This window comes from Aplidium turbinatum, chromosome 4 (assembly GCF_918807975.1).
Source record: "Aplidium turbinatum chromosome 4, kaAplTurb1.1, whole genome shotgun sequence".
NCBI lineage: Eukaryota > Metazoa > Chordata > Ascidiacea > Aplousobranchia > Polyclinidae > Aplidium > Aplidium turbinatum.
The window spans coordinates 9,031,986-9,045,161 of NC_137475.1; the positions used below are offsets into that span (position 1 = coordinate 9,031,986).

The 13,176-nt window shown below is 35.1% G+C and overlaps 1 protein-coding gene across 1 annotated transcript in view; it reads left to right on the forward strand.

The window, feature by feature from the left end:
* Positions 1–13,176, forward strand: part of LOC145768878 (uncharacterized) — a 36,950-nt gene that overhangs the window by 12,320 nt on the left and 11,454 nt on the right. Inside the window, exons 8-12 of the mRNA XM_082580484.1 lie at positions 330–452; positions 924–1,114; positions 1,724–1,861; positions 2,289–2,372; positions 2,670–2,815. Of these exons, the coding sequence (XP_082436610.1) occupies positions 330–452; positions 924–1,114; positions 1,724–1,861; positions 2,289–2,372; positions 2,670–2,815 (682 nt within the window). The remainder of the gene's footprint in view (positions 1–329; positions 453–923; positions 1,115–1,723; positions 1,862–2,288; positions 2,373–2,669; positions 2,816–13,176) is intronic.

Sequence of the window (13,176 nt, forward strand, 5' to 3'; positions counted from 1 at the left end):
AGAAAAAAGGATTAGAGAAAAGAATTAGTGAATAAAATAAAACATTACATTATCACAAAAGACATTATTTTAAAAAAGAAGAAATTGCTATTACATTCATCAATGCAAAATGTGGTTTCCATTAAACCAAAGAAGTTGTTTGGAGTTCTCTAAAAAAACAAGATAATCTGGAATGGATACAAATGCATAATGTTGCAATAGGACTTCTAGCAATGGTGGTGCTCACTTCCAGTTCTTGTGCACCCTGAAAATATATTTCGACACTAAAATGATCCCAAGCCCTGGTCTGAAAATGCCCTTTACCACCGTTTCTATACTTCTGTCAATAGAGCTTGATGCAGTTGGAGAATACTTTTGCGATGACGTACAGAAGCGGATATACGTCATACCGCCAAACGGGGCTTTACGATCAGAAGACGTTTACATCTCGCAAACATCAACGTTTTTTTCATGTAAGTACAGTAATATTGAGAAATCAAAGTAGCCTACTGGTGTTTTTGTATTCCTAATCTGATGTCACGGATAAGATGCAAAAATAATAAAAGCGAAAAAATGCTGTAAGTTCCATCAGTAACAGAAGACCTAATTAGTTGCTAATATTAATTGCGTTTATCGAAACATTTTAGTTGGAATCTTGCTTTTTTTCATAAAGATTTGGTTGTTTTTCTTTTGGTAAACTATTTCGTTTCTCCGTCGAGCTTTTCCGCAGCTTTCGTGAAAGTTTTCAAATTTTTGTTGCAAACACTTAAATTGTATTGGAACTAAACACTAACTACTTTGAATGGGACAATATTTGTAATTCATGAACAAAATGTGTTGAAATTTTTATCGCAACAGTCCGATTACTTTTTTGCCGTACATTACTAACGGCTATTCACTGCATAGTTAGCGATGTGTTTTATAACCTTTTATTGGTTTTCTAGTGAGGGATGCTGAGCAAATCAGCTTTGTTGATTTGGAGTTTCGACACAGCCATGACGATAATTTTGAAGGAACTAGACAAACACCGGCTCTGCTTGATTTTAGAAGATGCGATGGAGTAAAGATTCATCGATGTAAATTTATACACATTGGCTATCTTGCTGTCACACTTGAGGATGTTATCAACGCTGAAGTAAGTTGAAAACTGCTAAAAAAAACAACTAAGCATTCGTCTATAGTTTTGAAGGATTTGTAATGGACTTGCTTAATCTGCAGTCTATTTTAGGGAAATTTTCAATAGAAGCGATGAAAAAGAAATGATATATTCTTGATAAGGAATACTGCCATTGACAAAATCGCTTAGATAAGTTTTTATTTTTTACAGTTGCCAGCATTTTTGGTAAAACTTTATAAGCTAAATCGAGATATTGTTGAACGTGAACAGTGAAATCATTTGATTTTAAGCTAAATCTTAACACACGTTTCTCCTAAAACCACTACCCTGGCCTTACAACATTTCCCACATTCGCAACAAAATATAGAGATAACGATGAATTCACAATGTGAGGATGAAGTGCATTCTCATCATATGTTGAGATACATTTACGTAGATCACTCGCCAATGCGACTTGAGCCAATTAAAACATGAAGAAGAGTAATAGGCTATGTAGGAATCTCACAAAACTATTGGTTTTACACTAATTGACACATGATGTAAAATTGTAATTTGTTTAAAGCTCATCATACTTCTGATTTCCATAGAATATAAATAGCCGACGCAACATTTATATTTTACTTGTAGGTTTTGGAAAACAAGTTCAAAGATATTGGCTACATTGGCCTTACTTCGCTTTATAATGAAAACCATGCATTTGCTAACAGGAACATTCTAATTGAAAGAAATACCTTTAAAGGATGTGGAATTACCAATATGTTTCAAGTAAACCTAACGATAATTATCATTTACATTTTTACAAGATATGTTTTTATGATTATTTACAAAAATGTTTTCATACGTAAGCTATTGCAATTGCATGTTGTGTAAATAATACGTTTATTATCACTAAACTTGATAACTATACTCAGCTTTCCAGCCAAAAATAATTTATTTTTAAACTTTTATTTGTAAAATTATGTTTTCGTATTATTTGTTGCCTATCGGAAAAAGACTACCTACAATGTGGGTAATTTATGACTTACAACATGGCAAAAAGCCTAAACTTCGTTTTCCTCTATTAAAGTTTGCTATTGAGAACATTGAAGCGTTTTGTTATTCTTACATTTTTTCTTTTCAATTGAATGCGAGCCTATGTGCTAAGTAAATAACAAAACTATGAACGTTTGAACGTTGTTCTTCATGCATTCAGCCTGCGTGCATGCTTATCCAAGGATTTGCTGACATAAAAGTACGAGAAAATGACGTTAGCCGAACTCCATACGCTGGTATCAGAGTGAGTACTACATAAAATAATTTTGAGTTATTACAATAACTGACAAGATAAGCCCATTTGCATTGCATATATGATTTATCTTCAAGTTTATCTTGAACGGTACTGTGTGAGATATAATTTAATTGAATGAAAACGTATTGTATCTAAAGTTTGCAAAATACTTTGGCATGCATAACCTTTTTACTGCAAAATGTCTGAATATACAATTGATTTCTATGAAATAAATAAAAAAAGGCAAAAGATCTAAAGTTCTGTTTTTGAGATAGCGGCGCAGTGTTTCATTGTTTGATTCCACAGGTTGGATGGCAGCCTACCTTTAACACAGCTCACATGCCTAAAGGAAAAAGTGTGTTTTACATTGAACGCAACCACATCTATAATTATGGAAACGGAATTTTGAACGACTTTGCTGGTATTTATTTGTCCACGAACAAATTATGCGGACAAACTGAAAGGGTAATTCTTAGTATAGAGTAGACTATTTCAGAACTTATCCAAACCATGATAATCTACTGACGTCACATGCAAATGAACAAAATGTGGCGTAAAAGTAAATCTAAAAACAAAGTTGCCACTTTACAGAAGTTTCAAAATGCACTCTAGGGTCATTATCTTACGGGACGCGTATCTCAGATTTTCTGGCAACATTATAAGGATCAATTGCCGAGCTAACAAGTTTTTACGCCTCTCTACAAGCTCGCTTTCAACAACAACAAAAAACTAAATTATCTAAAAACCAACATTACTATTCTTATGTACGGTACCCCATAAAAAGTAAAATGTTTGTAAATCATAAAGCAGCATATAAGCCAAAAGCGAATGTAGTTTCTCATCCCCATGATCTCAAATCCCTAGTGCACACGCCCGTTACCTATCGCAGCAAAGTCATGTTTGCTATAATAAAAGAAACGAAAATAGACATGAAAAAAATAAAATGTAGATACAAAGAAAACTTGTTTTTTATTGATTGAATATGGAAGCTTAAACTATTTGGACGTAAGCTACAAGTAATGTACCAAAAAAAATAGGCTATCTTAATCTTGAACAATTAGGTCGTAGCCTACCACAAACCAAGAATACTTTCAAGCGTCATAAAATGTGATGATATTTACTCACTCGACATGTCGGCTCAAATCAAAAACAATGAATCTCAGTCAGGCTTTTACTCATAAAAATGTTAATCACCAAAACAATTTTAATATAGCATAGTTTACAAGCTACTGTACTTACCTAGAAACAAGAATTTACATATTAAATCAAATCAAATAAGTTATTCCTATCTACCGTAAACCCTTGAGAGTCTGTTTGGCCTAAAGGAGGATCATTAGAAGGTCCTTATTCAAATAGAATTTAATTTGAATGATGACCTTCTGATAATCCTCTTTTAGGTGAAACAGGCTCTCAAAGGTTTATATAGTAATAACTATATTTGATTTAATTCGCTCTGCTTTGCTTTTTGCTTGGTATTGAGCACTTTTTGTAGAACCGTATTAATAGTTTTCATTGTTGGATTTACATATTTATGTATGGGGTTCATTAGGTCTCTGCAAGGTCTTCTTGCTTAGGCTACAGAAAGCAATCTCTTTCATAGCCAAGTGTAATCCTGCGGAATGCAGTCTAGGCTACTGTTTAGTGATTCATTAAGGTGTAACTAAATACATACATATATACTACACCGACTAAACAACTAACTTTTTCAAAGTATAAAATTTATGATGGCTTCTTTACATCAAATTTCATATAGCCTACTTTCTGCATTTAGAGTCTGGACCAATGTAACCTATTTGCCACAATACGTGAGAATATCATTCACGACTCAAAAGGATTTCAATACGGAGGAATGGGTATTTATGGAGATACGGGATCTTCCTCCTTAACAGGTTTGCTTGGTTTTTCTGTAAATATTGTTAATTCGACAGGTTTTTTGACACACAAGCCAAATATGTAGAGCTTTGGCTCCACGTCATTTGGTTAACTTCGCCTGTCGTAGACCAGTCAGCTTGACCCTATATCTATAACTCAGCCAGCTATAGATATTGATTAGCTTCACCCTATAGCCGTAGATGCACATTTGACTTCTTTTATAATTACAAGTAAGCGATTCCACCACAAACTTTTCTAGCAATAGTTGCAACCATCACTAATTTACGTACATTAGGCCTACTCCTCGCCATGAACTACATCAGACTTTGTCAATTTTTCACAGAGTTACAAGTAATTTTATGTTACAGCATATAACATGATTCAATGGTTGTAGCCTTTAAAAAACCTTCCAGGTAAATATTTCTATGAAAAATCCGATGTTGTAGGAAAAATTATTTAAGGTCCAAAAGTAGGCTATTTCTACAGTGAAAAAATATACCACATAGGTTAGACCTATTATAAACATGTTATTGTCAGGGACTTTGATCTGGAGCATGGCGTAGATTTTCCATATATTTGCACGCAAATAATATTCATTTACTTCGCTGCACGAAAGAGCAAGATGCCTGTGAAAGTTTAAGTGGATATGGTTATAGTTATTTTAACTTTTAATTTAGCCAGCTGAATACATAAATTGATAATAAATCTACGTAAATGAACGTTTTTATTTTGAATTTACCAGTGATCCTAACAGATGCGTAGTGCGATAAGTACGAATAAAAAAATAGAAAGTAAGCTATCGCACTAAATTGACAAATTCAAGTGTATTGTAAAGCTTGCACCACACAAGTGCAGCTTCGTTAGTAAATAGGCCTATATATCTATCTTATCAAAGAAGAAGGTTTAAAGCAGTGGTCCTCAACCTTTTTATCTTGGCAGACCCCTTTTGGTGCGTTTGAAGGGGTCACAGACCCCTAAAAAATGTATCTAAAATTTTGGTATACCGCGTCTTCTAATGGAACCAAATGTTTCATAAGTTTCGAAGCGACACACTTTGAAGAATATACTGCCAACGTTGCAGAGAATTTTCCCCCTTTTTTTCTTTTGTAATCGATATTTCGTTGTAATCATGGCAAAACTGTGAATGCTATAAACTGCTGACTAACGTATGCATTTCTAAGTTAAGCATTGATTAACAATCCACTGTCTCAAAAGAATTAAGTTGAATATAGCCAATATAGCCTTATTAAAAGACTTGACTCTTTTATATGATTTTTGGTCTTAAGAAACCAACACCTTTGTGCGATATCCTTTGAAATGTCAAACGACGCACCAGTGTGTTGCGACGCACAGTTTGAGTATCACTCTAATACACAAATAAAGCACAACCAATTATTAAATTTCATAATTTATCAATCCTGCTGCAGGCTCGCAAACATTCGCGGACACCCTGAAATCGCCTCTCGGGCCCCTCCGGGTCGACAGTCCCCTGATGGAGAACCACTGGTTAAAAGTTATGATTTTGTAAGAATGACTGTGTACTGACAAAGCAAAAGAATTTATTTTCACACTAAAAAATGGGTTTGACACCTGTCAGAAGATATTTCATTTTCTTGATTGTACTGACAAAGTCAGTGTTGTGTGGCAAAATTTGTGCAGTACCCTTGGATCCATTTAATGTAGTAGCCCACTCTCCATTTCCTTCATACGGAATATCTTTATTTTCGGTACTTCTTTGGGCATGCGCGTAGTCATGTGTACAAATTGAAATTGCCACTTTACCTTGTTTTACAATAAACACCAAAACAAAACTGACTGTTTACGCTGTTTTGCAACATTATTAACGTGTTTTAGTACAGTAGCAAACAATATTTGAACTTTAAATGCCATAAAAGATGATGTCCATACAATACAAGGCAATTTAATGCGAAAAGTAATTTTCAGGGTTTTTGGACAAAAATTAAACAAAAAATTAAAACCAAAAGTCTTAAAATATACTGTTGTATCCTAATATCAAGGCAAAACTTGAAGTCAAAATTATCTACCTCCTCCCCCTGTAGTGATAGCCTATATAGCCGAAACTTAATGCTCAATTGTGTTTAGTTTTCAAAAATATCTTTGTTCAGTTGCAGCCAATTGGATTTATAATTTATCTGATACTGCTATTAACTTCCACTGTGGTGAAAATAACCAAGCAACCAACAACATGATTTATCACACAAATAACGAACGAGTGTTTGGAACCTGCAAGTCAATCGGGCCGCGTTCGATTCCAAAACAGGTAAACGTTTAAGAATGCCAGATAAGTCAGTTTATTCTTTTGAAATAAATAAATAATTTTTTTTTAATGAAAAAGCACTGATCTTAGTATTTTTTCTTCGATGCACTTTTTTTTCTTTACTTTTTTTATTCAAAGGTAGCTTAAATCATAGATGTTAGAAATCCGGCCAATAAAGGTGGATAAATGGTGCTATCCCTACTAAAAGTAAAATGGTGCCTAAGTGCGATTTTGTGAGTAGATTACCTCTGTTGTGTCTAACTCCATTTCATAGCTGTGTAAGTAAGGAAATTTCCACGATGCGACAACATGATTTTGCATAGGCCTGGTATTTAAGTGATATTTATTAAAAATAATTTTTTTTCTTAAATTACAGTAGGCCTAATATTAAAAAATGTTTGAGTGAAAAAGCATATCCTGTGCTTTCTACCAGCACAGTGACGGTAAAGGTGGCACTCCAGGCTGAAATAAAATGGCTTATTTTACAACCAGTTTGCATCTTAATCAAATGGGCCTGTAAGCAGGCCTAACATTATATAGCCTACGTCTTAAAAAAATTTGTTTCGCATATACAAGTTTTTCCTATTTTAAAAATTTATTGTGACTTTTCATCAGCCTTCCAATTTTAAGCATTATACATCCAATACTTCTGGGGTTAAAAAACTATCACCAGATGTTAATAAGTAATAATCCTCGTTGATTTCAACGTTGAATGAACAAGATAGCCTACCACAGCCTTAGAGCAAAATCACGTGTCGGTTACAGTAATTAATGGTAAAACACAGAAATTTATGGAGTTGACTATGTTATAAATCTAGTTGTAACTTGTTTCGAATTTGCAGACTTTATCGTTGACGCGGAATGTGATCTACATTGCTAGTTCGAGAGCACGCATGTACGGTTATAATGATTTGTGGATAAACGAAATACCGACAGTGAACAACAACGTTTACTATTTTGAAAGAATATCCGCAAGAGATTTGAATCGTTTTTTTCCAAAACTTCGTTCTTGGGAAGATTGGAGAAGTGAGACCGGAAATGATAAGAACTCTGTCATCAGCAATCCAAATTTTTTAAGTATTGAAAACAATGACTTTCGGTTATCAAATACTTCTCCTGCCCTTGCTCGCGGAATCCAGTCAGTCGATTTAACAAACGTAATCAGAGAAAGTGGAGCCTGTTATGAAGAAACAAATGACTAAAAAAAGATTTAGTTACGTGTTTTTTGAAAACCTATAGCATGTATGTTTTCAAACTATTAATTTATTTAAGATTGAACTGTGGCCATATTTTGAAACAATGTGAAAAGTAGCGAAGAGATTAACTCGTAGGTTAAATACAACTGTTAACAGCAAAAATGTTAGGCTACATGGCTAAAGAAGGCATAAGTTTGATCAAAGGTATAAATATTATTTTAACAATGATATTATCATTGTCAACTTTAAACTTGATGAAGAACCTGAAAGCAACTTCAGATATAGGCTATTATCTTCTTACCGACTTATACGCCACGATTTGCAAAATTGTTGCGAAGTCAAACCCACGAATCCAACTTCACAGCTTCGAATTTAACATGGTTGCTCTTCGCGAAAACTATTTTGCTGCTTTGTCAATGAGTGACAACTACAACAGACATAATTATGATATTTTCAAACTAAAAATTTCTTCCGGTTCTAATTAGCCTGCACTGACAAGGCTTTGGTCGTGCAAGAAATAGTAGCCTACATGTATGGCAATGGCATGCACTGGAAGCACTGTAACATGTTTGGAGGATTGCACAATGCACACGCTGGTACGCGTATAAAGTACACACAAAGGCTATGTGAGCCACTGAATTCATCTTTTAAACAAGGTGTTAGCTGTAGTTTGTTCTCCGATTTGCTTCAATACATTTTAATACTATTTTGTTAATTTTTATTACCGTATTAGAGTGTTAACAATGTTTATTGAGAATAAATGTCTCAAGATATGGAATTGTTACCACAAATGACGTTTCTTATTATAGTAGGCCACTGTGTGTAATTTTTTGGACACATTGTGTTATTCGGTTGTTGCAATATTGCTATGTTCACACTAGTGATTCTCAAACTTTGTACGACACATTAAAAAAAGAACTTGAAACCGAAGATAAAGAATTTAATGAAGACACATACTGTTAACTTCCTTCACTTCTTGCGACACATAGCCTACTTTGCAGTAATGCAACAAAAAATGAAGTAGGCTATATTGTGCAGTTACTCAACGCAGCATCGCAGTTATTTATTCAGAGGGATATGACGGTACTCACGGCGGTTAAAGGCATGACGTATGGATCTATCTGCTGGGAAATCTGGATGAATGGTCGTAGAGCCTAGTTTCGCTTGTATATCGCAGAGCTTTCCAAATTGTGTGCGCAAGAGGGTCTCAAGTGTGCCGCTAAAGTATGGTGATTTAAATGTTGTAGCTGTATCGCAAATCCGCAAAGTGTCAAAATTGTTTAGAAGGGAAGATTTCCTTTCATGCTACAGTAGGACCACAGGCTTCGATAAATTATGCACAACTGACTGCTTAAATCGCTTGTTTGCAAAAAAGGAGGTAGGCCTATTTTCAAAACACCAGCTAGTCGACAGTATAGCGACAATTATTTGGAATGTGAATTCAAGTGAAAAGAAATTTCCATCCTCACATTACAATACACATCACGTCTGTTCCCATTACAATAAAAGTACCATATATGATTGCTTTTGCTGGAATAGATTAATCAGCATCTACAACTTCCCAGACAATCAATCATTTTTTACCTTGATTCAACGTCTTCAGACGTTGAATTAATGTAAAAACCGACTGATTTGTGTCTAGGCGGCTGCCTGTCTTGTAGTTTGTATTATTTACCGTATCGCTTTGTCAATGCAGCAGCATCGATCAAACCGGTTGTGATTGGCAGTGTTTGACAAAAAATAATGACGTGAGAAGACAATATACAGCGGTAGATTCCGAAATTCTTTGGTGCTCCTTAAATCAAAAAAGTATGACAACCACTGACATATCGCTTAACTCGTTTACCAGCAGGTTGTAGTCGCCAAGATGAACTTACAGTAGTTGCTTGTCAGTGGCGAGAGTTGCAGACCTTTGTTGCAATGATGGAGGTATCATTTGGATGTGGGTAGGCCTAATTCTCTGACTGGATGGTTTGTAGTTGCGTATGGTGTGTTAATAAAATGACCAAACCAATGATAATCTCAAAATCACCAGACACTCCAGTAGCCTACTCAGATTTATAATTCACAATGAAAATATACAAAAAGTAAAATCTTTTTCTTATCTTGGACATTTAATAACTGAAGATGGGAGGTGTAAACATGAAATTCTAAGACGAATAGAAATTACAATAACTATATTTGGAAAAATGAAAAATGTTTTAATCAATCAAAGTTTAAATTGATCAATTCGTCAAAGGATATCAAAATGCTATATCTGGTCAACCCTTTTATACAACTCTGAAACTTTGACAGTGTCATAAAAAATGGAAAAACGGTTCGATGCTTTCGAGCTGTTTGGTCATACAGGAAAATGTTAAAAATTTTATGGAAACAAAAGATCACTAACGCTGAAGTATTATCCAAATTTAATTTAAGCAAAATTCTCTTACAAATAGTCAAAAGAAGATAATTGAAGTATTTCAGACATACAATAAGGCAAAACTCGTTACAAAGATCATTAATAGAAGGGAAAACAAACGGTAAAAGAAACAAAGGCAGACCAAGAATGGTTTGGACATCAAACATCACTAAATGGGCAAAATTAAGTTATGAAAATGCAGTGCGAACAACTCATGGTCGAGAAAAATGGCGCATTGTATCCAACCCTCAATACGAAGAGGAAACCTAATGATGAATGATGATGATGGTGTGTGGTTGGCAGATCGGTCCTGCTGTGGATTTCTATCAGTAGCGAATCCAGGGGAATAGTTAGTCACATGCTAGCCCCCCAGACCTTTTACCAAACTGTTTTCTTTTTCATATTTCAATTTTTGCATTGTCCACTTTGTCTTACAATTTTTGCTTTGTTCAAACTCTACCCCTCTTATTTTTTTAGTTTCTCTACTGATGCAGTTTTGCTCGTGAATTATTTCATTGCGTAGGAATGCATGAACAGCACCACACTTAGTGGTGCTTTTTCATCTGTGTAGATTTAAATGTTGAGTAGAAGGAGATGGGACAAGGTTGCCATTGCTTTCCACAGTTTGTCATCAATCGGATTCAAGAAGGCCGGTGTAACGGTCCAGAATTTACATCCGTTCAGGAGTTAATGCCTTATATTTACCCCAAAGAGGAGTGTCAGATGTAATTAATCATCTTGTAATAAATTTATTTGTTGCATGCAATAAATAGGCTACATGCGTTATTATAATGACGATATAGCTTAAATAGCAACTGCAGGCTATCGTTGATTGGTTCAACAACAAATTCTGCCCTACTGGTAGCACACTGGCATTGGGTGGTAGAAGGTTAAATGGCTTTGGAACAGTGGCAGCCCTACCGGTGCGAAATTGGTGAATGTCATTATATAGCATAACAACGTATATATAACATAACAACATACATTATGTTATATAACCTAATATAACATGACATAAGTGCGCAATCCAATTAACAAAAATGCTAAACCTTGGTTGTATTTTTTTATGCTGTTTCAGATAAACATTTTTGCAGCTTATTATCTATTAAATATAGCCACTGCTACGGAAGATTAATAATGGTAATCAGGAGAGCAACTAGGCTATAATTTGTGAACTGAAATATTTCATGAGACCAAATTATATTAATCCGCACATTGTGTTTAAAAAATGATAGTTTGCTGTCTAAACTTTCGCTTTTACAGTAATGCAAAATTTATTGAAAGCGCCTAGTTGCTTCATGTTCACATACAGTATCAACATCCTTTGTGTGGTCTGAGTATGCTAGGCCTGTTCACAAGTAGGCCCATGATGGTATGATACTTAGGCTAGGTACTCTGCATACAGACTACACAATACACATAGGGTGTGTAGCGATTTGTCAATTGTCCAAACTGTGGCGGCAAATGTGGCTCGCAACTGTTTGGCCTATGGAAAAATCCAAGTTTTAAATGACGTGTGGCCAGAAAAATGATTTTCGTTGGTGAAGGCCAAATCAAAATAAGTACAGTAAAATATATGCATTAATTTCCAACCGGACAAAATTGGACTCAATGAGCGGGTAGGCCAATTAACCGTGGGCGTAAAAAGCGGAGGCTATAGCCCAGTGGCGTAGCCAGGAAAAAATTTTGGGGGGGGCCGAATATTTCATGAGTTGAAGAGAACGAGAAAGTGTTTGATTTAAGTCAAGACATTGCCACCTGGTGTGCAGTGGCGTATCTTGGTGGCTCGAGCAAGGGAAGCAATAAAAGTGGTGGGGTTAGAGCGTGCCAAAGGCACGCGTATTCTAGGGGGGTCCGGGGGCATGCTCCCCCGGAAAATTTTTGCAAAATTACACTTAAATGATGGATTATAGCGCTTTCTGGAAACACATTTAGGGTAATATTTGTATGAAATTTATTAGCAGATAAACGCAGCTATTAACTTTTTAAAGGTAGCTCTTACACACGAACGGGCAAAATCTGTGTCTAAAATTAGAGAACACTAAAAACTCAGCTACACAAAAACCCAACAGAGTAAGCCATTCTTTAATTGCTTCCACAAATTAGTTAAAAGAAACGTAAATCGAGTAAATTTTGCGCGATTTACAATTTGCAAAATTTATTGGTGTCTTTCTGTGTGTCTAAAACAAGTCCTTGGGGGTGTTAATAGCCAGATGTCTTGGAAAACGTTACAAATTTTTACAAATTTTAGTATATTTTCAACAAAGTGTTCAACTTCAGATCCAAACTTTGAAAATTTGGGGGGGCCATGGCCCCTTTCGCCCCCCCTGGCTACGCCTATGCTATAGCCTACTGCACTGTATGTAAAACAACAAAGAGCCCAAAATATATAAACTAAACTCATGTTTAGCAAACGTTTCGAGAACTACACTTTCTTTATCTTCAGTGCTATAAGTGCAAGCTCTACATTCACAGTAGCCTAGGTCTACACACCACTGAAAATGAAAACAATATAATTTTCGAAATGTTTGCTGAACATGAGTTTAGTATCCAAATTTTGGGTTCTTTGCTTTTTGAACTGATTAAACAGGCGTTCCAACTATTTAGTATAAACTGTATTGTCTTTCTGTTTTTTTCGTGGCTATTTTTCTAAGTTTTAGGTGAGGTCAGTAGTTAGCCGTAGCGTTTCAGATAGGCTGTAGGCTACGCTTAGGCAACGTTGAAAAAATAAGAACACCTATGCAAATCAGGTACCGTAGCCTTCTGGTAATTCCATTTGAAATAGCCCTAGTTATTCAGGTTTAAAATGCTAAATAAGATTTGGGAAGTAGGCTATTGGCCAAAATCAGTAAACACCAAAAATTTCCGCTCTACATACAATTAGTTTGCCACTTGCAAATACTCACAACATTTTCAATAAAGGAAAAACCTATGGTAGTGAACTTGCTCGATTCAAAATGACTAAAATGTTATCACAGAAGCACTTAAAGTTTGCTAGTGTGCATGAAACTAAATTAAAATGCAAGCAATCCAAGCAGGAAGTGTTTTTGTATCAGCAGTTTACGT